Genomic DNA, 25,427 nt, shown 5'->3' on the forward strand with positions numbered 1-25,427 from the left:
TTTTAAGATTTTATTTTTAAGTAATCTCTACACGCAGCATGGGCTCACACCCACAGCCCTGGGATCAAGAGTCACATGGCTTACTGACTGGGCCAGCCAGGCACCCCCTAGCAAATGAATTCTTTTTTTTTTTTTTTTAATGTTTATTTTTAAGAGAGAGACAGCATGAGCAGGGCAGGGGCAGAGAGAGAGGGAAAGAGAGAATTTCAAGCAGGCTCCATACTGTCAGCACAGATCCCAATGCAGGGCTCAATCCCACGAATTGCTAGATCGTGACCTAAGCTAAAATCAAGTCCGACACTTAACCAACCCAGGCGCCCTTGGCAAATGCATTAATAGTAAGAAACAAAGTGCAAACAAAGCAGCTTATCTATTTGTTATAGCAACAGTAAGATCATGAATTGTAGCCTTTGACCATACCTCTAGCTGTGTAGCACTTTGCCCAGCTTCCAATAAGTAATCAAAATACATTTAACAGACTGGTTTTTGCTCCTAGATTTTCTCTGTACAAATTAATACTGTCCCCAGCCATAAGTGTCCAGGACTTGCTACACTGGTAGGTATGATCACTCATGAAAGCCCTTCAGCCTATGGTCACATGAAGCCCTATTGAATAAATAATCTTGCCACTTGATAAGGTAATAAGAAGTACCTCACAGTCACTTCATTTGTAAATTAGTAATAACGTTGTCTACTTTATAGGCCTGTTGTGAGCTTTGCAAGAGCTAGCCAGCTGCCTAGCCACAAGACCAACAGTCAAGAAAGATGACTATTACTTGTACTGTAGTACCTTGAATTACATTATTCCTATGGTTCAGACTCTATATATTCCATGATCATGCCTGAAATGTGAAAGATCTTAAAAGGAAGTATATTCTAGAATCTTTTAATACTTGAATTTTTTAAAAGAACTACTTAGAATGATAGAAAAAATAATAGCCAGTAGTAACTGTTTACTCTGTGTCCAGGACTGTTTTTGAGCGCTTTTATGTTTATTTACCCATTTCATTCTCAAAACAGTCTTCTGAAGTGGGCCTTAGTATTATTCCCATTTTACAGTTGGTGAAATGGATGCAGAGGTTAAGCAACTTGCCCCAGGTCACATGAGTAGTAAGTAGCAAAGCTGGATTTGAACCCAAGCAGTTTTATGCCAGAAACCACGCTTCACTATTATACTAAACGTAGCCAAATTAAATAACTTTGTTTTTCTGATTTGTGCCTTTTCATGTATGTTTAAGAAAGTCCTTCCCTATTTTCCAATACCGCCTTCTAAAAGGTTTAAAATTTGCTTTTAGAGACACCTGGGTGGCTCAGTTGGTTAAGCATCTGACTCTTGATTTCAGCTCAGGTCATTATCTCAGAGTTTGTGAGATTGAGCCCATGTTGGGCTCTGTGCTGACAGTGCGGAGCCTGTTTGGGATTTTCTTTCTCTCCCTCTCTCTCTCTGCCCCTCCCCCACTCATGCTCCCACATGCACTCTCTCTCAAAATAAATAAACATTAAAAAAATTAAAATTAAAAAATAGAATTTGCTTTTCACATTTGCATTTTAATTGTCTGTCTGGAATGAGGTGGAATCTAATTTTATGTTGTTATATATGGATACCTAATATGCCAGCAAAGGCTTTTGAAAAAGAGAACCACTTTTTCAGTTGGTGCCTTTGTGACTCCCAGCTAAGTATTCTTACCTCTGAGGGCTTTTGTTCATAGCTCAAAAGATACTAAGAGAGTACTCACAGCCCCTGTCCTGTAAATCTATAGTTCAATTTATCTTTTTCTTTCCTTCTCCATTCCTCTTCTCTTCTCCCCTCTTTTTTCCCCTCTCCACCTGTCACAATTTCTCCCTCTTCTCTCTCCTTCCTTTTTAAGGATAGTGCCTGCCAATATTGGGAAGAGTTACTGAGTAATTGAGTGATTCATACTTTCAACTGTTATGCTTCCCTCCTGCAGAAGCTGTCCCCACAGCTTAGTTTTCTTTGAAGGCTCAGGACAGTGGGTTCTGTCAGATACACTCTTACAGGCATATTGATGATTCTGAGTGGGAGTCATATACTGGAAAGATAGAGTGTGGCCCCAGACAGCTCAGGACAGAAGTCAGATTAAAGAGTCTGGTCTACCTCTTTAGTTACTGTGTAGGGAAATAAAATCACAACCAAACTGTGATCTATTTTATAAATAATTATATTGGAATGTTACTGTAGTTTTTTTTTTTTTCAAATTTAGAGATATAATAAAACCTTGATTTTATTCCCAAAGCCATATTTTCACCAGTATGATCAATATTTATCCTCCCTGAGTAATAGTTAAACTTGTTTTCTGTACCTGCACTTCTTTACACAAGAGACTACATGTGAGGTGATACTCAGATAACAAAGAACCTAAGAAAACTAGACAATGCATAAGCTTGTAGTCTTGGGTCAGTGGTATTTCATATTTGCTTTCCTTTTCCTGTGGTAGATTTAAGCTATTAAACATAAGTACACAATCAGAGTCTATTACGTACTATAGTTATGGGATCTGAAATCCCATTCAGAAAGAAAATCATGCATTGGAAACCCTGTGCAACTGAAGAGAGAGTTTCTAAGCTCCATTTTCAACTTTTTTCAACGTGGTTATCTGGGACTCTGGCTCATTCTCCTTTCTGCTGCTTCCCTCTGGCCCTTTCACTGCTCGTTAGCTTGCACCTAAAAATGAATGGGGCCGATGGAGGAAGTTACACAAAATAATTATTTGCTAGTCCCTAACTATTCTGGACATTTTTGTTATTAGGGGAACATAATGTCATTTTGCTATTCATTTCAGTTTTAAATTATCTTTTGATTTTATTTAAATGCACACTATTTCTCATTTGTTCATCTAAAAAGGAAATAGTTTGGGGCGCCTGGGTGGCGCAGTCGGTTAAGCGTCCGACTTCAGCCAGGTCACGATCTTGCGGTCTGTGAGTTCGAGCCCCGCGTCGGGCTCTGGGCTGATGGCTCGGAGCCTGGAGCCTGTTTCCGATTCTGTGTCTCCCGTTCATGCTCTGTCTCTCTCTGTCCCAAAAATAAATAAAAAACGTTGAAAAAAAAAAATTAAAAAAAAATAATAAAAAAATAAAAAGGAAATAGTTTTTATTCATATCAGTAGTAAAAATTAATTCCAGTAATGAACTTTCCAGTAATGAACTAATATTTTTAGAGTTCTGGAGCACCATAATTCCTGCTCAGATGGCAAACTGAGGAGATATAACCAAGATAAAACAAAGACTGACAAGCTAATTATCAGCATTTCACGAATATTTAACATTTGGTATAAGAGGGTAGCCTACAGTTCTTTCTATCAAATTGTTGGCTGGTTACAGATTAGGACTGGGGACCAAGTAAAGGGTTATGATCTTAACCTCTAAGATGGTAATTTGTAATTTGACACTCATACTGGAAATTTTATTACCCTGAAATGGTTCTTTTATTATTTCTGTTCCTGCTCAGTAGAGAGCAATTTCTAAAGACTTTTTGCATGAGCCCTACTTTAATGTACTACAAGCCACACCCAAGGTTTTTTGTTTTGTTTTGTTTTTGTTTTTATATCCTGAGTTAGGGAAACCTGACCTCTCCCAGCTTTGGCTAACAGCTTTGAAATTGGATAGTTTCAGTTTTCAAATCTGAGCAGCTTGCCTTTTTCTTTATCTCCTTTGAGTGGTTGCTCACCCATATGAAGGATAGTTATTGTGTGTGTTTTGGAATCCCTTATCTAATAAAAAACCTTTTACTGGATAGAATTCACAAAGTTTGAACTCCAGAAGACCTGAACTTAGTTGTTGACTTGATTAATTTCTTACCTCTCACTGTCCCTCTCCCTGAGTATTCACTTTCTCTTGCCCAAGTTTATCACAGTTACTTGTGATCTGGGATATTAACTCTAACAGGATACCACATTTATCCTTGGCACTTTCGGTAGTAACTTCTCTTTCTTACCACCACCTGTTTCCAGCTACCAATTGAGGGTCCCTGTCAGAATAGAGAGAATAATTCCATCACCTTGACATACTTTGGATAAAAAGACACTGTGATAAATAGGACTTTTATATCTAGCCAGTAAAATACCTGTTGTCACCAGCATTTTGGATGACCATAATCTGAGAGCGTGGATTGGAATTAGTGATGTCTGAATACTAAAATGCTTTTCCTAAAATTAAATTGAAATGCAGATGTACCTTGTTTCACAAAAGTATGTGTGAAGAATGTAAATTAAATCATGCTTTAAATCCACTAGGGGAGCTTTGAATATTGTGATAAATTCTCTAACAAAGGAAGACACCCCCAGTTTACATCTTGTGCATATCTTTTTTCATATGTCTGTTTTGTGTAAAGCAAAGTATACTTGTATAAGGACAGTACCCAAGAGGGAGATGGGGCTTGTATAGGACAGGAGGACTTTGGTCAACTATCTGTGCTGAGATCTGGGAGTATGTAAATTTTCAATACATTTGGCCCATTGATTCCGGGAGGTAGTCCTCTTGGGCTCCTTCTAACATCCACTTCTTATTTTTACACTAGATTGAGCGTTTGGAAGTAAGCAGCCTCGCCCAGACTTCCAGTGCAGTGGCCTCCAGCACTGATGGCAGTATCCACACAGACTCTGTGGATGGAACACCGGACCCTCAGCGCACAAAGGCTGCTATTGCTCATCTGCAGCAGAAGATCCTGAAGCTCACAGAACAGATCAAGATTGCACAAACAGCCCGGGATGACAACGTTGCTGAGTACTTGAAGCTTGCCAACAGTGCAGACAAGCAGCAGGCTGCCCGCATCAAGCAGGTCTTTGAGAAGAAGAACCAGAAATCTGCCCAAACCATCCTCCAGCTACAAAAGAAGCTTGAGCACTACCACAGGAAACTCCGAGAGGTGGAGCAGAATGGGATTCCCCGGCAGCCGAAGGATGTCTTCAGGGACATGCACCAGGGTCTGAAGGATGTGGGAGCAAAGGTGACTGGCTTCAGTGAAGGTGTGGTGGACAGTGTCAAAGGTGGACTTTCTAGCTTCTCCCAAGCAACTCATTCAGCAGCAGGGGCCGTAGTCTCAAAACCCAGAGAGATTGCTTCACTAATCCGGAATAAATTTGGCAGTGCAGACAACATCCCTAACCTGAAGGACTCTTTAGAGGAAGGGCAAGTGGATGATGGGGGGAAGGCTTTGGGGGTGATTTCAAACTTTCAATCAAGCCCAAAATATGGTAGTGAGGAAGATTGTTCTAGTGCCACTTCAGGCTCAGTGGGAGCCAATAGCACCACTGGAGGCATTGCTGTAGGAGCATCCAGCTCCAAAACAAACACTCTGGACATGCAGAGCTCAGGATTCGATGCACTACTACATGAGATCCAGGAGATCCGGGAAACCCAGGCCAGACTGGAGGAATCCTTTGAGACCCTCAAGGAACATTATCAGAGAGACTATTCATTAATAATGCAGGCCTTACAGGAGGAGCGATATAGGTAAGTTATATGGCATTAAAATCCTAAATTATTTCTGTTTGCAGTTCCCCTCCCTTTGGATATGGGGAAGTGGCTTTAAAAGGTCTGAGAAGGGTGTCCTTTTTTTTTTTTTTTTTTTTTTTTTTGTAGTGTCCAGAGCACTTTAGATATGTCCTATGGCATCCACATAGTTCCTATGAGAGCAAAATAGAGACACAGCAAAGTTAAATGACTCCTAAGATCATACACCAATGAAGCATTTTGGTCAGAGCATGACAATTACTGTAACTCTCTAGTATTCTGTTCCAGTTTAGGACTTTCACATGAAGCCTGCACTTTCTAAGACATTTCACCTATTTATAATCACAGAACCACAAATCATTGCAACCTACAATTGTACTACATTGAATTCAAAAGATCTACAACCCTCTGAACTCTAAGAAATCTAAGAAAAATCTAAGATATAGCCTGCCTAAAATGTAATGAACACTGTAGATATTTGGCCTTAAATGCACTTATGTAAGCATTTGGTGTGGAGAAAGTAGACTGAAAATATATCCAGATAAACAACGTCCATTACCTTTGTTATGAATTGGCAAGTGTTTGAATGGGTGTGGACTTAAACATGAAACGGTTCTACAGTAGTTAGAGAATTCTCAAAGGGCTAACTGCTTTGAGTCATAATCTGTGCTAAAGGTAAAAGCTGGTCTTCTGTTCCATATTACAATCCATATTCATATTAGACCACTCTCAGTTCTCTAAATACGTGTTTTTCCCCCTTGTTTCCATCACATGCAAAGAGAAATATCCCCCATGGAGTACTCATTCAGATCCAAAGTCTGTCAGGCAGAGACAAGCCACCTCATTGGTACAGATTAAGGGCCAGTCTTACAGAAGCCACAGGTCAGGGGAGGTCTTGAAAGACCTGAGTTTTGGTTCTATCCCAGATACTAACTCAAGGGAATTCTCATTTCTTCCACTCTAATACCAAGGGTTGAACAGACGATCTCTTAAGGTCCATTTCACCTCTTTAAAAAAAAAGAGTTTTTTGGTTTTTTTTAAGTTTGCTTTTATGAGAGAATTTTAAGGCTTGTAATAAATTGTTCATGTGCATCACTTAGCTCTGAGAGGAGTTACAGCTGAGAGCTGGTTTCAGGTGGTAAAAATACTATTCAGTAATTCAGTCCTGCCTCTTATCTTTGCTCTTCTGTCCTTGATTTCTAACTTGAGACTTTAAGGGAGAAGAAAGGTGAGTGTGGGAGAGAGAAATAAAGTTCTAAAAGCAAGTATATTACTATTATTTGTGTTTTATATATTCTTTCGTATACTTAAAAGACAATATCTAAAGTGAGCAGTCTAACAATCAAATATACTCTAAAAATAAAACACCTGATCTCTTATACAGTGTGAAACCTAACTTCCAAGTTCAAATTCTAGGTCTGCCACTTGCTAACCTTGAAAACTGGGCAAGTTTCTAAAGTTCTCAGTCTTGGTTTCCTCATCTGTAACATAGGAATAATAACGGCCTTTCATATGCTTATTGTGACATTTAAATGGAAAAATTTATGTAAAGCACATAACTCAGTGCCTGGTCCCCTGAGTGCTTGATTGATGTTAGGTGGCAGTTGCTACTGCTGCTATTGAAATAGATCCCTCTGGGGCGCCTGGGTGGCTCCCCAAATCTAGGTTTCTGCTCAGGTCATGATCTCACAGTTTTGTGAGTCTGAGCCCCGAGTTGGACTCTGCTGTGACAGCGCAGAACCTGCTTGGGCTTCTCTCTCTCTCCCTTGCTCTCTGCCCCTCCCCCACTCACACTGTCTCTGTCTCTCAAAATAAATAAACTTTAAATAAAATAAAATAGACCCCTCTGAACATTGAGACCTGGGCATCCCACAGTCAGTTGCTCAAAAACACAGTTGCCTGCTTTGATCCCTTTATTTTGAATGGATGGTTAAACATTCCTGGTTTTAAATTCTTTCAGAGCTTAAAAGTCATACAGAGCTTGTTATGTCTTCAAGTCAGATGTAGGCCAATTTGAGAAAATCAGAGAGGAAAAACAGGCCTCCCAAGGCCCAGTTTTGTATCCATTTAAAATAATTCAAGGGCACCTGGGTGGCTCAGGTCATGATCTCACAGTTCTTGGTTTCAAGCCCAACATCAGGCTCTCTGCAGTCAGCATAGAGCTTGCTTCAGATCCTCTGTCTCCCTCTCTCTCTGGCCCTCCCCTGCTTGTTCTCTATCTTTCTCAAAATAAATAAATAAACTTTTAAAAAAATGTTTTAAAAAAGTAAATAATTCAGACAGGACAAAACTTTACCTGGTCATTATCACCTCATTGTAAGAATCAAGTCCAAACCATTTGTGAGGTAATGAGAAGTGCATTTCTTTCATTGCACTTTGGGTTCTCTGTAGTTAATAAGTGATTAGTTTTATGGAATAAAGAGAGCATAAAGAAAACTTAAGAATTTTCAAAACCAGAGGTAAAACTTGGAGGGCCAGGGGAAGACATAGTATAATGTATAATCTGACTTTTGTCATATCACTTCAGCTTTAGAATGGTCTTTCCTTAAAACAGAATCCACACACACACACACACACACACAATGTATATATATACATACATATATACCATATGTATGTATATATATATATACACGTATGTATGTATGTATGTGTGTGTGTATATATATAAAGAAGGGAACGTTAAATGAATATAAACAAATGAATGGTATGTTTCATTAATTTTTTTAATTTAAAGTTTATTTATTTTGAGAGATCATGAGCAGAAGGGGGGGGGGGGGCAGAGAAAAAGGGAGAGAGAGATAATCCAAAGCAGGCTCCTCACTGTCAGCACAGAGCCTGATGTGGGGCTTGAACTCATGAACTGTGAGATCATGACCTGAGCTGAAACCAAGAGTCAGATGCTTACCCGACTGAGCCATCCAGGCATCCCTTAGAACAGAATCTTGAAGAAAGAAAGCCTGTTTTTTTCCCCAGGGAAAGGCAGCAGAAATGTCACAACTGTTTCACTCAACTATTTTGTTGCACCACTATTTATTTCCATGTATAGAGCAGTTAAAATTTTCTCCTCTGTTACATGTTTTTAACCAGTAAGTACACTTAATTTTGTTGATCTTTGAACTATTTCTGGTAGGTCAATTTTCCCCACACATTGAAGCTTATTCTTAAGCATCAAAACTTTTCATGTTTTAAGCATTTGGGGAGAATTTTTCTACCTTCTTTTAACAGAATAACACACCGAACCTTAACTTGTTTGGAAATAGCTAGAACAGTAGTGTTCTAGCTCTGTGATACTCTCAGGTCAGTGAGAGTGGTAGGGTTATGTGCCTCTGCAGTAAGTAGTCCTAGACAGCTTGCTCTTTAAAGTTCTTTCGCCTACTTCTTATAAAAAAAATTTTTTTTTCCTTTCCGTATCTCTACATTATTACTGAGCTGCCTGCAACAGCCTGTCTTTACTAATTTCTACTTCAGCTCTGTTGTATGTAGGTTTGGCTTTTTATCTAGGAAGGAAGTAGGCTATCTAGGGATGGACGTAAGGGACTCTTCCTCCCTGCACCCCAAGGGACTCTTCTGTGACCAATGAAAGGGACTCTTCTGTGACCAATTAAGGCTGCACTAGATGCATTTCTCTTTATTTTCTGTATTTTATTTTATTCATATATGAGTTGACAGGAGGGAGGCCATGTACAGTTGTTGCTTGTTACTTAAATGAGGAGGAATACACTGTCACTGATGGCATTTACTGAATTCCTATGGTGTACATAATGCCAGATGGTTTATATATATTTGCTAATCTTCACAATAGCCCTTCAGGTGCATTGTATTATCCTCATTTTATAGATGAGGAAAGTGAGGCCCAGCGGAGTTTTAAATTTTGCCAAAAGGTTACTCACTAAGTGGTAAAGCCAGAAATCATGCCCAGTTTTACTTGACTCCAAAGCCAGTGCTTTTTTTCATTCCAGGACAATTTCTTTTTTTCCCCAAGCTCACCCTGAATCCTATATGATTAAAAGACTAGCCTATAGTCTAGCTCTAGGAAGCATTGACTGCATCGGGTATGGGAGGCCTTTTCCAGGTCAAAGTGTGTGTTTCACTAAAAGTTGAGTCACTGTTTCTAACACATTTTATAAAATTCTGTGAATACAAAAGCTCTGCAAAGTTTTCTACAGCAGTGTAGGTAATAGGGGAAACCTGCCTAAGGAAACTTTCACTTCCATCCTTATTTCCTCCTTTGCAGAGTCCCTTCTCAGTATTGTCACTCACTTAATTGCTTCCCATTGCTCTCTACCTGTGAATAGCACCAAGTTAAGATTTTTACCCAAGGCCATCTACTTACTGTGAAATAATCAAAAACATTCAAACGCCTGTGGAGTACAGTCTCTCTCTCTTCACCCACATAACTATGCCATGCTGAGTATGTCTTCAGCACCCACATGCACTCAGCCCAGGAAGCTACTGTAACAAAGCTTAGATATGAACTCCGCATCAACCTTTGATCAGGAATTAGGTGTTTAGTCTTTGAGCTTTGCATTGGGCTCTCAGATATGAGTGAGAGCATATATTTTGGGAAAGTAGGATACAAGGTTTAGACATTTTTTTTGGTGATGGAATTACACTAACTTCAGATTCTTCTTGTCCACATAGCCTGTACATCCTATTAAAGTATTATCACAGGTTTGTTAGTGGAACCTGGGTTCATGTAGTACTTCAGAAATAGAAGGGGCCCTTAGATATCTAGTTTAATCTCATTTTATACATGACTACACTGAGACCCAGAAAGATAAAGTGACTTTTGCTGGGTCACACATTAAAATGGCTTAACGTATATTTTACTCTGCTAAAAACTGGAAGACTAGCTCTGTTCCCCTGGTGGATGTAATATATTAATAAGCCACCATAGGAAAAAGTTGAGCCGTGGCAAAATGCATTGAAAATAGGGGAGAACCAGGAAACCATTCATTGACAGTTGTACAGGTTCCTTTTGTAATTTTTTCCTTAGGAGATCTGGCCTGCAACCCTACTCAGCTACTGCCAGTATATGGCAGTGTCATGTAGGGCAGCCTAAAAACCCTTCTCGTGTTCACAAGCAGTAATACCATTTTGAAAGCTTCTATTTTAAGAGGATTACTGTCCTTTGGAAACTGGCTTCTCAGACTCTTTGTATTAAGCCCAGGGATATTTTAAATTGCCCTGAATCATAAGAGCAAAAATACAGAAGAAGGCAGTCGCCGTGAGCAGTCATCACATGCAGTGGAACCATGGGTAGCTAGGCTAACCCAATTAGCACAGGCCATTGGAGTTTTAACTAAACAAATGGTCAGTTAAATATAATTTCATTTTACCATCACTAGACATGAGAAAGATATGACCAGAGACCGATTTTAGCTCCATTATTCCAGGTGTTAGCTCAATATCAACTGTAAATTGATCTGAGACTCTCAGATCAATGTATATGTAGACTAGGTTTGAACAGTAAGTTGAAATTGAAACTGAGAATATTGGATCAAATTAGCTATTATAAAGAAAAAAAGCCCAATTGAAATATGTCCTTATGAAGAATAAGACCTTCCATAAAAGAGATTTACAGATGTGCTGCTCTTCCCAGTTTAGCCACTAAAGAGGTAATAGAGGAAGAATAGGAGGGAAGGAGAGAGGAAGAGAGGGAGGGAAAAATTATTTTACTTCAGTAATTAATTGAGGTTGGACAAGCCTGAATTCACTTGCCAGTTCTGACACTAGTTAGCTGTGTGACAGTATGTAACTCATCTGAGCCTTAGTTTTCTCTATAAAAACAAGGTAATGATATCTATTGTACATGGTTGTTGAGATTATTAAAGGAGACAATGTATGTGGAAGCACCTAGTATAGTCTGTGGTATGCCAGGATGTTGGAAAGCTGTCATTACCAAGTTTCCAAATTGCCTAGAAACCCACCTCCGCCCCCGCCCCACCAGCTTTTATATTTATTCCCTATATGCTTTAGGCATCTGCTGTTTCTTGTCTTTAAGATAATGCACTGCCTACCCTGAAAGTTTGGGGGACTAATTCTATGCTTTTTACTTTCCAACTAAAGACTAGTTCAGTGTTCCCTAGCCTCTTTTCAGGCTTCAACACAAATGAGGTAACAAAAAGTGAGGACAAGACATCTACTTCCCCTAATTCAGCCACGAATGTATTCAAGTTGCTACTATACAGGTCATACCCTTACCCTACCTATGTGTCTCTTTTCTGGTCAAACACTGGCAGCAGCTACCTCAGGTCCCTGTTGGTGTTAGCACCGGGACCTAGTTCTTCCTGTTTCTCTTAATACCTGCTCTACAAGATTTTCAGCCATCCTGTCCTAGTGACCTGTTGCCCAACTAGAGAAGCACCACTAGCTCTCAGAGATGGCTCTGAACTTTTGAGCCACACCCAAAGAGTGATGCACTAGGTGAAGCATTCCCAGCCTGACACTCATCCAGTTCCTCATTCATCAGGAATTTGACCCAAAAGAGCACCAGGTTATCTTTGATCTAAGAAGATGACTACTGTGTGTACTAATCCAATGGCTGAAATACTTTATCAATTTATATATTATTATTTATTGTTTACCTACAACAAAATCTACATGTGTTTTTATATTTTGTAAATAGAGCAGATTTTACTTCAGGGGGAGGTGGATTTCATCTGCCAAAATATGACATAACCTACATTTTAAAAAGATCTTACAGTCTTAAGGCTTTCTGTTTGCTAATAGTTGAAGTCAAACTGTATTGAAATTTTCTTTGAGTTGTAGTCATGATTTCAGAAGAACTTCTGAGTAAAAAGTCTCAAAATGAGATTATTAATCTCATTTTTTGTGTTTAAGCTGAAGTCTCATGGAAAACACATGCCAGTCAAAATCATACAGTTGGATCAAGAATTTCCTCTTCTTTCATGTCCAGAGAGCTCTAACTGGTGTCATATCAAGAGGTTAAAATCCCTTACAGAGAGTTCTTGATTTTAAAAAATCACATTTGTGAAAGGCTGTACACAGTTTACTTTCCCTTCCCCTCTCCACCTCAGTCTTTGATAATAATATTTAATTAAAGGACAGAGGTGTTCTTTCTATGAATTCCCTAGAGATCCAAGTTCTTTGTTTTAGGATTTTGGTAGGAAGTAAACACTAGCAAGTAAAGCAAAAGAGATTATAATGTTAATAATGAGAGTAGTGGGAACTGTAGTAATAGATGTTTTCTTCCTTTTGTTGTTGTTTAGATTTTGCATTTGATTAGTCGTATAGGAATAATAAGTTTTTTAAAAGGCAACAGTAAACTCTAAAAAGAGGAAGCATGAACTGAGTGGTTCAGATTCTCAGTACACCTCACTAACCTAACAAGGGGAAGTTACTGCATCTTTCTCAGTCTCCCATTCCTTAATTACAAATTAAAGTACCTCCTAGGGACAAAGGAGGTAAGGATTAAGGTAGAAATGTCTTCATGAATCAGAGGCAGATGCCACACATAAAAAGGCATGGGGGGGTGGAGGTGTGTAGTTATTGTTATTACTGGTGCTAGTGTTTTGATGTTTTGATGCTTACAGTGATTAACTAGATGTAGACTGAACCCTAAATTCCTCCCCTGCTTGCACTCCTCCACCCAAAATGACACCACATCATCTTTACTGGGCTCTTTGTGTTAGCCTGATTTCAGACCATAATTTCACATATAGGTTATGTAAGCCACATAAAAATGACTGATGGCACTGAAAAATGTTTGACTGCAAATTGCTATGCCTGATCAGGTTTGTGCTTTCAAATTGTGGGTTGTGAGGTTGTGAAAAAAGCTGAGGAACAAACTTCCATGACCTGGGTGAACAAATCAGCAAAAGTGTTTTAGCAGTGACAGGCCCATTAAAGTTCTTAAAAGGTGCTGAAGCAACCTGGGAGACCTGCATTCCAAGACACCCAGGGCATCTTGCCAACCTCTTTGTTCATAGCATTTTACAAAAGCCCCAGAGTTTATGGCTTTCTTGGTTTCCTCCCTGATGTTTCCTGCAGATCGGAGGTGCTTAACTATGGTAACCCAAACACAACTGTGTGAGTGTAAAGGCGCCTGGCTGGCTTAATAGAGCATGTGACTCATGATCTCAGGGTCATGAGTTTGAGCCCCACGTTGAGGATAGAGCCTACTTTAAAAAAAAAAAATTGTGCGGGATGCCTGGGTGGCTTAGTCGGTTAAGCATCCAGCTCTTGATTTCCGCTCAGGTCATGATCTCATGGTTTGTGGGATCAAACCCCACCATGGGCTCTGCACTAACAGTGAAGAGCCTGCTTGGGATTCTCTCTTTCCCTCTCTCTCTCCCTGCCCCTCCCCTGCTCATGTGTTCTCTCTCTCCCTCAAAAAATAAACAAACATGAGGGGGGCCTGGGGGGCCCTGTCGGTTAAGCATCTGACTTTGGCTCAGGTCATGATCTCACAGTTCGTGAGTTTCAGCCCTGCATCAGGTGAGCTTGAACCTCCTTCGGGTGAGCTCAAGTCCCACTCCTGGCTCCACACTCTGTCTCCCTCTTTTTCTGCATTTTGTGGGATTCTCTCTCTCTACTCCTCACACATGCTCTCTCTCTCAAAAATAAGTAAGTAAATAAATAAATAAAGGTTTCTTACTAAAAATAAATAACATGAAAAAATTTTAATTAGAAAAAACTGTAAGTGTAAATAGGATTTCAGCTACATAATAACAGCTGTGACTTTTCTGTTCTTTCAGAAAGTCCTCATTCTCCAGGTAATTATTATGACTTGAAGAGGGAAGCAACTGCTAGTAGTTATTAGTTGGTGAATTAATGCAGCTGTTTCAAGTGGACCCATTGTGGGTCTTGCTTCACCCTTGAATTCTGCAGCTTTGTGTCACCTTGGCAAGTCTCCTAACCTGTTGGTTGTTCTGTTTTCATCTGTGGGGACATGGAGCTCATTCTACTTACCCAAATGCTACTTTGCTATTTAACTAATTGTTAATAAAGTACTGTCTGTGGGAACAGTAGTATATTTTCATACTTGGGAAGACTCTCAGCTTGAGGAGATTTTGCTATTAATTTCTCATGTAACCGTGAGTAAATTGTTCAATCTCTGAAGGACTTTATTTTTTACAAGGTTATGGTGAGGATTAACCATTTCTACTCGACTCTTTTTAGGGATTTGGAAAGATCAGTTGAAACTTACTTGAGATACTTTCCCTTTCACACATACAAAACAGATGTCTTTAAAGAAAGATAGGTAGGACAGTTTCATCAATTTAAAGGAAAGCTTGGAATAGTCCAGTGAATGGACTTGGTTATCTGGCAAACTTGAGTCAGGGAGATAGCAGGAACCCATTTGTATGTTTGTGCTGGCCCTCCTGATGAGGAAATAAGAGAGGCGTGTGCCTCTCTTCTTCTTCTTGAAAAGGACAGAATGTGTACCCAGAAACCCTTTTGTGTGATGTCATAGGAAAAACTCTGAATATCCTGGAACAGTGAAAACTTCTAAAAATGTAAATTGAGAATGTGTTGATAGATGAAGAAATGGAGGGTTAGAGGAGAGAAAAAAATCAGAAATAGGAAGCCTTGAACAGTAGAGCCACAGAGCACTTGAGAGAGACTGCATGGCAATCAACAAGCAGTCCTGTTGAACTTCCTCACTAGGAATTGTTGGAGGGAGCTGGGAGGATTATAAGACAAAAATGAAACCAAATGTATATCTGTGATGTTTCCCACAGAGCTCCTTTTTTGTGTAGGGCATTTGACCTCTAACTCTTGTTCAGTCTTCACAGTTGCCCTTTGGAGTAGGTAGATTGCCTCTTCCACACTGGTGAGTTGCAGAGCCGGGGTTTGAATCCAAAACCCAGTCTGAGCAGATCCATCAGCTGGTACAAATTGCATACAGATTGCATATAAACAGAAGTACAAAGAGGGCACAAAGTGGGAGGAGTGAAGACAGAGAGCCTTCAGATATGAGATGAACCAAATCCAGTCAGAAAATGGCTTCCAGAACCTTTGACATGTTGGTGACCATTGTATGATAAACATTGGCTTATAATAATGTTCAAGAGTGTTGGGAGGGGCGCCTGGGTAGTTCAGTTGGTTTGGCATCCAACTACTGATTTCGGCTCAGGTCATCATCTCACAGTTTGTGGGATTGAATCCTGCCTCAGGTTCTGTGCTGACAACACAGAGCCTGCTTAGGATTCTCTTTCTCCCTCCCTCCCTCTCTCTCTGCCCCTTCCCCACTGGTGCTGTCTCACTGGCTCTCTCTCACAAAATAAATAAATAAATGTTTTTAAAAAAAGAGTGTCGGGAACAAGTGCTAAGGACTTTTGCATATACTCTATGATTCATATACAGTATTACATATTTATATAAAGTGTTATATAATTACAGAATTTCTATCTTACATACAGATAAAAATGTGAGGGGCAGCCTAAGGTGTTATTAATAAATCATCTTAGCTATTCACAAGTGAAAGTATCCAAAACCTGTTTTATCACAACCCAAGCCATCAATCATACAGCCCAAAGAGGAACCTGAAAGAGATACATGCAGGAGGGAACTCCATAAAATACTTTGAAACAAAAGTTGCATATGGCACAAGGAAATCCAGTTTATGAAAGAAACTCAGTGTGAAATGGACCAAACAAATAAGAGACTTATACTGGCAGAAAACAATGCAACAATACCTTCTAAGTGCTAAGGAAGAATAACTGTGATCTTAGAATGCTGTCCACCTAATTTATTTTTTAAGAAAGTGAAATTAAGACACTTTCAGACATGTGTAGACAAAGATTACCATTCATGGAAACCTTTGCTGAAAGAAATACTAAAGGATATGCTTCAAGGGTGGAAGGACCTCAGTGGGTGAAAGAAGTCAATAAAGCATGTACTAATTTAAGTACAGACTTTAAAATATATATATATATATATATATATATTTATTTATATATATGTGTATATATATATTTATTTTTATATATATATGTATATACATACATTAAAAAATCTAAATTTCTTACATCAATTTGGATCTAAAATTCTGGAAAAGAATGTGGGATGCAAGGGTTGCATTTCAAAGGAATATTAAAGAATGTTGGAGCGCCTGGCTGGCTCAGTTTGTGGAGCACACGACTCTTGATCTCAGAGTTGAGTTCAAGCCCCACATTGGGTATAGAAATTACTTAAAAGCTAAAAAAAGTGTTAAAACTTTGAAGGAAGAAACATTTTGTACCCTAATCTGCCTGTCACTTGCCACTTGGCAAATTTCTGTTTACTTTATCTTTGTCCCCTTCAATCAATGATGGGTGCTCCCACTGCTAGGAATTTACCCAAGGGATACAGGAGTACTGATGCATAGGGGCACTTGTACCCCAATGTTTATAGCAGCACTCTCAACAATAGCCAAATTATGGAAAGAGCCTAAATGTCCATCAACTGATGAATGGATAAAGAAATTGTGGTTTATATACACAATGGAGTACTACGTGGCAATGAGAAAGAATGAAATATGGCCCTTTGTAGCAATGTGGATGGAACTGGAGAGTGTGATGCTAAGTGAAATAAGCCATACAGAGAAAGACAGATACCATATGTTTTCACTCTTATGTGGATCCTGAGAAACTTAACAGAAACCCATGGGGGAGGGGAAGGAAAAAAAAAAAAAAGAGGTTAGAGTGGGAGAGAGCCAAAGCATAAGAGACTCTTAAAAACTGAGAACAAACTGAGGGTTGATGGGGGGGGGGGGGGGGGGTGGAGTGGAGGGGAGGGTGGGTGATGGGTATTGAGGAGGGCACCTTTTGGGATGAGCACCAGGTGTTGTATGGAAACCAATTTGACAATAAATTTCATATATTGAAAAAAAAAATGATGGGTGCTCCCAGAAACATTAGGATAAATAAAACATAAATGTGAATGCATTTTGCTTTTCAACTAGGTGTGTAGATATGGGGCTCCTAAACAGTAGATGAAATGACTGAATAGGCTAACTTAAACCTTCATCCACCAACGTGGCCTTCCTACCGCCGACTGTTCACAGGAGCCGGAAGGCTCTCATGATTCTTACCTCATCTTCTCACCTGACCTTTTATATTGTACAAAAAAGTGTATGTTGCCCTAGCAAGGACAGTTCCCAGGTTTGGGGCTGGGATATTCTCTAGCAGCAGTCTGTGAGCTCTGGCTTGGCCTTGCCCTGTCTTGGCCACTGTATCTTCACCCAGAATTAAGATAGTAGAAGACAAGCATATCTTTACAAATAGCATGTGGAAAGAAAGAGCACTGACAGAAACCACTGTCAGCGGACTGAATTAAAAATGATACTTGGGGCGCCTGAGTGGCTCATTCAGTTAGGCATCTGACTTCAGCTCAGGTTTGATCTTACCATTAATGAGTTTGAGCCCCACGTCAGGCTCTGTGCTGACAGCTCAGAGTCTGGAGCCTGCTTCAAATTCTGTGTCTCCCTCTCTCTCTGACCTTCCCCCCTTCACACTCTGTGTCTCTCTCTCTCAAAAATAAATAAACATTAAAAAAATTTAAAAAAAAACAACAACACTGACGAGGGACTTGTGCTTTCGTGTGATGCCCCTACTTTCCTTGCCCTGTTTAGCCTCTTCCTTGTATTTAATTAAACTAGCCCTTTTTTACACCGCCTCCCCACCCCCACCCCCCGCCACCCCACCACCAAATAATACTGACAGATACAAGAGCAGTCAAGACTTTACCAGGGATTTGTTCTATACAAATATATCGGGAACTATTTCCTCTTGCTGAATGGAGGTATCAGGGGTAATACAGGTATGGGAGTAGCTTGCTTTTTGTGACTCTAAAGACTGTGGGGTGAGAATTACAAGTAGCTAGGGGTTTTAGCTCAGTTTTAAAAAGAACTTCTCTAATGGGAAAAAATGCCTTAAGATAAATGAAACCCTGCTACTGGAGGTATTCAAGGAGAGATTGCTTGTCAGGGATGTTATAGAAATAATTCCTCAATTGAAAGAGATTTAACTAGATTTCTAAGATCTTTTCTAACCCCCAGAGTTTAAGATTCTTTCTAGTAAGGTAACGTATTTTTATCTTTCAACAACTCTAGAGGGGTAGGGAGGTACATGAAATAGTGATAATCTTAGAGATATGTAAAATTGAGTGTGAGATATTTATTGATGTGGACTGCAATGAGCCTAAAATGAGATTAAGGCCATGAATCAGTCACCACAGGAAATATTTGGCTGGCTAAAAAGGTTTTCAGATTATGCATGAATTCCTTTCAGGGAGCATGTTTTCAAGTGATGCCTTCTTTAATAAGTAGAAACATTTTCAGGGATGCCTGGGTGGCTCAGTCGGTTAGGCATCAGACTTTTGATTTCAGCTCAGGTCATAATCTCATGGTTCATGGATTCAAGCCCCGCATTGAGCTCCACACTGACTGCACAGAGCCTGCTTGGGATTGTCTCTCTCTTCCTCTCTCTGTGCCCCTGCCCCGCTTGCTTACTCTCTCTCTCTCTCCCAAAATAAGTAAATAAACATTAAAAAAATAAGTAGAAACATTTTCAAAAAGGCCATTATATTCCTTGGTAAAACTGTGAAGACAGAAAGGAGAAAACTGGACATTTTTTAAGGACCTCTCCATGCTCAAATGAGTATAAAAGATTAAGATTATTACCATCATTTTATAGGTGAAGGAACTTGCTCAGAAAAGTGAGCTAACCTAACTAGGACCATATAGCTTATGAGATGCAGACCTAAGACTCAAACCCAAGTTTTCCTGGCTGTCATACCTGTAATCACTTTTCCCCAGTGTTTATTATAACTGGCATCTTTGACTTAGAATAATGTTTTCAAGACTCATCCATATTGTAGCATGTGTCATTACTTAATTTTTATTTCCAAATAATACTCCATTGTATGGTTACACCACATTTTATCCATCCATCAGTTGATGGACATTTTGTTCTTTCTACTTTTTGGCCATTAAGAATAATGTTGTGAATGTTTGTGTATACCTAAGAAGGTAGAAATAGGTTTTCATCTCTCTTCAGTGTATACCTGGAGTGGAATTGCTGGGTCTTATGGTAATTCTGTGTTTAAGTTTTTAAGGAACTGCCAAACTGTTTTCCAAAGCTGATGCACCATTTACATTCCCACCAGCTCTGTGAGAGTTGAGATTTCTCTACATCCTCCCCAGCATTTGTTGTTATTCTCTTTTTGACTCTGGGTTTATAGCGTTTTTATTACATTCCTCCTTCCATTGACTCCACCTTGACATCAGGCTCCAAACAATCATGTCATTGTAGCTGAGACTAGCTCCTGTATGGCAATGTAATTTGGATCAGCTGTAGACCTGACTCAGATTTCTTACCTACAAAGGGAGTTTAGCTCATCTGGGCTTCTTGAGTCATTTCGAAGTGGCATCACAGTGTAAAAGGTTAAGAACTTGGGTTTAAAATCAAACGAACATGGATTCGAATCTTTGCTCCCTACTTAATTTCTGTATTCCCTTAGGCAAGTCACTTTACCTCTCTGAGCTTTGTTTCCTTATCTGTAAAGTGAAGATAATACCTACTGCCTTCTTAGGTTTTACAAATGAATTTGGATATATAGTAGCCACTGAATAAATGGCAGCTGCTGCTGTTACTTTTTATTCTGTTCTAATGGAATGTGTGAGCCATGTTTAATATCAAATAAGATTCTCCAACATTCCTGAAAGGCCTAAAGAACTATACAATTACAAAACACATGCCAAAAGATGTCACATGGGTCTGTTTTCATCAGCAGACTTGTTGCCACCACTGCCATGCTCCCCTCCCTGCCACCCAACATCATTCTTTGGCTTAGGAGGGTTATTTGCTGCTAGGCCCAGCCTTTCCCTTAAATCTCAAAGGAATGGTAACTTTGCAGCACTCCTTTTTTTGTTTGTTTACATTCATTTTTGAGAGACAGTGCAAGCAGGGGAGGGCAGAGAGAGATAGAGAGAGAGAGAGAGAGAGAGAGAGAGATTCCAAAGCAGGCTCTAGGTTCTGAGCTGTCAGCACAGAGCCTAATGGCAGGGCTTGAACCCATGAACTGTGAGATCATGACCTGAGCCAAAGTCTGACGCTTAACCGATTGAGCCACCCAGACACCCCTGGAGCACTCCTTTTATAAAGTCTCTTTCCCATCTCTGGTGAGGAGAGAGAACGATGAAATAATCAAACACTAAAAACACTACAGAGCAGTGAGCTAAGATAAGATGAGCCTGTAAAGGCAATAGTATATCAACGTATTCTTATGGCACTTGGTGGACTTAAAATATGGTAGAAAATCAGTTCTGGAGGTGGTACCTGTTTCTGAAAACATGCCTTGGGCAGCAGATGAAGTGAAAAGGCAGTCACAGAGAATGTTGGCCCTAGTTACAGGTAAAGGTTGGAAACACTTTCTGATCTGTCCCATCACATTAGTAACAGAATTTTGGTGTGAAAGCAAGCAATACAAATGCCTATCCAAGGTAAATGAGAACTCAGTAGGATTCAGTAATACTGAATAAAAAGGGTAATAAAATAATAAGTAATAAGGGGTGAAAAAAAAGTAAAAGGTAAAAACTAATAAATTAAAAAATAAGTAATAAAAAGTGTTGGCTGGGGGCGCCTGGGTGGCGCAGTCGGTTAAGCGTCCGACTTCAGCCAGGTCACGATCTCGCGGTCCGTGAGCTCGAGCCCCACGTCAGGCTCTGGGCTGATGGCTCGGAGCCTGGAGCCTGTTTCCGATTCTGTGTCTCCCTCTCTCTCTGCCCCTCCCCCGTTCATGCTCTGTCTCTCTCTGTCCCAAAAATAAATAAAAAACGTTGAAAAAAAAAAAAGTGTTGGCTGTGCCTTTTTTAAAAAAATCCTCATTTCTTAGAGAAAGAATGGAGTTTAGGATGTAATTATGTATGATACAGATTATTGGAAGGGAGAATATCAGTGATGCTGCAACATGAGTTACCTTAAACTGAAAACTTCTGTGTATTCCTTAAAAGTTTGTGTACTATATATGGGGTTAAAAATAAGGAAAGGGCAAGGTAGTTTTAAGTGACTGATTTCGGGCATTTTTATTTTTTTAATACAAAGCTCTCTGAGGCTTCTATGCTAATGTTGGATGTGTGCTTGCCCAAGTAGCATTCAGGGGTAGTGTATTCTGTTGGGCTGAGCCCTCTGTCTATCAGAGAAGCTTACATTTTATTCACCATAACCTAGAATGTATTTCTTGTTACCTTTCAAGTCTTTTTTAATGGTTAGTTTTCAACTGTCCTTCTACCTACGTAGCTCTTTGTTTGGTTCCTGGGATTTTCAGACACAACCTACCCCAGTCTGTCCTCTTCACCTCTACATAACCCATTTTCCTAAAACACTGTGTTCATGTCACCCTTCCCCAATCAGCAATCTGCTTTGGGCCCATTTACTATCTGTTCCAGAATTCCAACTCCCATGCCTACCTTTTACGGCCAGATTTCCCTTTTCTCTCCAACATAGATCCATCATTCCAATTATCCTGTACATTTCTACCTCCTGCCCTTTACCCATGTTCTTTTTCCACCTAAAATCTTTGATCTTGTCCTTTAAACATGTTTCAATCCTACTGGTCCTTAGGTGCCCAGCCCAGGTTCCATCTTTATATAAATAACCTTCTCATAGGTAGTCCTAAGTGCTAGAGATACAAGATGAAGAAAAGGACCTGTTCCCAAGGAACCTCATCTCCCTCCATTCTGTTTTTTTCTCAGCTGTAGCCACACAGGCCTGCTTTGTGTCCCCCAAACCTGCCAAGCTAGTTCCCATCTTGAGAACTTGATACCTACTATTCCTTCTGCTTTGAGATACTCCTCCCCCCACATCTTTATAAGTCCATTCATATCATCATTCAAGTTTCAGCTCTCATTGCTGGAGAGTGCCAAGCAGGAAAGAGTTCTTCTCTGACATTCCAGCTTAACCTACCATCAGGCACTCTGTCGTATACCCCTACTGACTACGTTTTACTTACCCATACCTGCAATTGTCTTGTTTTTTCTGCCTCACCTCCCTCCCCCACCACACACCTTAGCATGTAAATTACTGAAGGTAGGCATTCTGTGTTGCTTACCACAGTATACCTGGTACACCTCAGACTCTCAGTAAGTATTTGTTGACTAAGATGACCTAGACGCTGTGCTTGGCCATGGGGATGATAGGTCCTGAATCATGAATATCCAGGTGAGTGACTTACCCAGTATCAGAATAAGCTACTGGTGACTGCTAGAAGGTCATTTTCCATTTATGTGCTGTTTATCTTGTGATGAGACCTGCTTAATTGTCCTCTATTTTTTGCCTCTCCCCTCTGCTGCTCAGAGCAGAGTAAGAACTGCCTCATTTATTATGAATATGCTCAAAGCTAACCAGGGCTGCTGGCATCGCTGCAAATACTGTGTGTTGAGAAGATTGTGGAAAAACCATGTTGCTGCTATGATATGGCCTTGTGACAAGCTGTCCATTCCAGGGACTGAGAACTGAACCCACTAGCATGCCTTGTTAGCCCAGGCCACTGACTTAATTTTTCTGTGCTTTTGTTTTCTTCCTTTGCAGAAAGGATTTGGGGGATGGGATGTGAGAGTAATACCAGGAAAAATACAGAATGCATAAAATTCTAACTTTTCCCCCATTCTTAGATGTGAACGATTAGAAGAACAACTAAATGACCTAACAGAGCTCCACCAGAATGAAATCTTAAACTTGAAGCAGGAATTGGCCAGCATGGAAGAGAAAATCGCATATCAGTCCTATGAACGGGCCCGGGACATCCAGGTTAGCATGAAGGATCACATGTAAAAGCATAAGACTAACAAAAAGTAGAATGGTGGTTGGCAGGGGCTGGGATTGAAGGAAATGAGGGGTGCTTGTGTAATGAGTATAGATGAAAAGAGCTATGGAAGTGGATGGTAGTGATGGCAGCATGACATTATGAATGGATTTACTACCATTCAGCTATACCCTTAAAAATGGTTAAGGTGGTAGATTTTATGTTCTATGTCTTTTACCACAATAAAAAAAAAGAAGAAGAAGAAGAAAAAAGAATGAAATACTGATGGATAAATGTAGAAAACATTAAATTCAGTGGGGGAAAAAAGCCAGTCACAAAAGGCCACATATTACGTGATTCCATTTACATGAAATGTCCCGAATAGTCTATGGAGACAGAAAGTAGATCAGTGGTTGGCAGGGGCTACAGGGAGTGAGGAAAGGGAATAACAGGGATAGGGGATTTCTTTTGGGGGTGATGAAAATGTTCTAGAATTTTATAGTAGTGATGGTTGTACAACATTATCAATTTACTAAATGACCCTGAATTGTACACTTTAAAATGGTTAAAACTAAATGATAAATTTAATGTTAGGTGTATTTTACCATAGTATTTGAAAAGTTCAGGAAAAAAGATGCAGAACATAGAATATCAGGAGGAGGTTATATTAACTGTAATTTACCTATTCTTGAAATGAGGTACATTTCTCAAAAGTCTATACCATTTAGGGGTGGTATGCTTGCTTGAGTTCTTAGGAAATGTTCTGAGGTCTCAGTATATAGAAGATTACATGCATTATTACATCTGTTGGCTCCTGCTTCAGGAGCTGCTCTGACAAGATTCATGGCCATCTTGTCTGTCTTCTTCTATAAAAAGGGGTTTTGTCCTAGTTGCCAAACCCAAGCCTTTTACAGGCACATTGCCAAGCAGTTTGTGAGAATAACACATGAGGCAGTAATGTTTAAGGTTACTAGCCCTCTAGTGTATGCTGTGAAGAAATAGAATATGTAACTTTTTCTTATCTTGGGAGGTATTTCTTTTTTTTTAATTTTTTTTTCAACGTTTTTTTATTTATTTTGGGGACAGAGAGACATAGCATGAACGGGGGAGGGGCAGAGAGAGAGGGAGACACAGAATCGGAAACAGGCTCCAGGCTCTGAGCCATCAGCCCAGAGCCTGACGCGGGGCTCGAACTCACGGACCGCGAGATCGTGACCTGGCTGAAGTCAGACGCTTAACCGACTGCGCCACCCAGGCGCCCCTCTTGGGAGGTATTTCTAGGGGAACAGTTGCTGATTTCATATGAAAGCATCTTGAAATAAGCTAGTCTTAGAGAAGGGAAGTGGTCCAGGAATCTTCTTTACAGCCCAAACGAATCAAGAGAATGTCTAGATCATTTTCCCAGCTGCCACCTTCTCCAGACTTCAGAATTCTGTTCATGTTTTAGTTTTTTTCCCATGATCATTCTGGGCTGGGTAGTATTCATTGACTGCCCATTCACTAGCTTGCTCCAGCCTGAAGTTGCCTAGCCTTCACCTCAAGTCCTGGGAAACCAGGACACACTGAAACCAAGACCAGAAAAACCTTGGGCTCCCGCTATTACTGAACTTTACAGGATACCTGACCTTAGCTAAGGAAATAGGTTCTGTCCTCCGAACGTTGTGGGTAAATTTCATATAAACTCATGGCTTGAAAGGAACCTTTTACTTAAAATATTTGGTCTACTGCTTGAGCATAGTGCCCTCTTTTAAAGAGATCAACCTAAAAGGGGGGAAGTGTACTCTTTTTAGGGAGATGGATCAGAGAGCCCTTTACGCTGATGTCTGCGGTTTGCTTAACTTGGAAAACATGAGATAGTGTGTACAAGGATGTCCAGAGGATGTTCACATTATAGTTGTTACGGTAGAAAAGTTGGAAATAACCTAAATCTCTCCAGTTGGGAACTGGCTGAATAAACTATGAAATACCTACCCTACTGTAAAATGCTACATAGCAGTTAAAAAGAATGAGGTACATCTCTACACATTGACAGGGAAAGGATCACCAGGACCCACACTGTTGAGTAAAAGAACAAGTTATGAATTAGTTGCCATACTGTGATACTATTTATATTAAGATAGAAAGTCAAAAAATAATTCCATACGTTTCCCTAGGCTTAAATATGTATGCATTTAAACATAAGTGAAAGGATGAACACATTAAAT

General features: G+C 39.9%; 1 protein-coding gene across 5 annotated transcripts in view; it reads left to right on the plus strand.

Annotated features, from left to right (window-relative positions):
• The window catches only part of TMCC1 (transmembrane and coiled-coil domain family 1), a 245,733-nt gene that overhangs the window by 215,432 nt on the left and 4,874 nt on the right, over positions 1-25,427 (plus strand). For all 5 annotated transcript variants that reach the window (XM_058725899.1, XM_058725900.1, XM_058725903.1 and 2 more), the window contains 2 exons: positions 4,535-5,469; positions 23,093-23,228. In XM_058725899.1, the coding sequence (XP_058581882.1) occupies positions 4,535-5,469; positions 23,093-23,228 (1,071 nt within the window). The remainder of the gene's footprint in view (positions 1-4,534; positions 5,470-23,092; positions 23,229-25,427) is intronic.

The sequence above is a fragment of the Neofelis nebulosa genome, chromosome 4, assembly GCF_028018385.1.
Source record: "Neofelis nebulosa isolate mNeoNeb1 chromosome 4, mNeoNeb1.pri, whole genome shotgun sequence".
Classification (NCBI taxonomy): domain Eukaryota; kingdom Metazoa; phylum Chordata; class Mammalia; order Carnivora; family Felidae; genus Neofelis; species Neofelis nebulosa.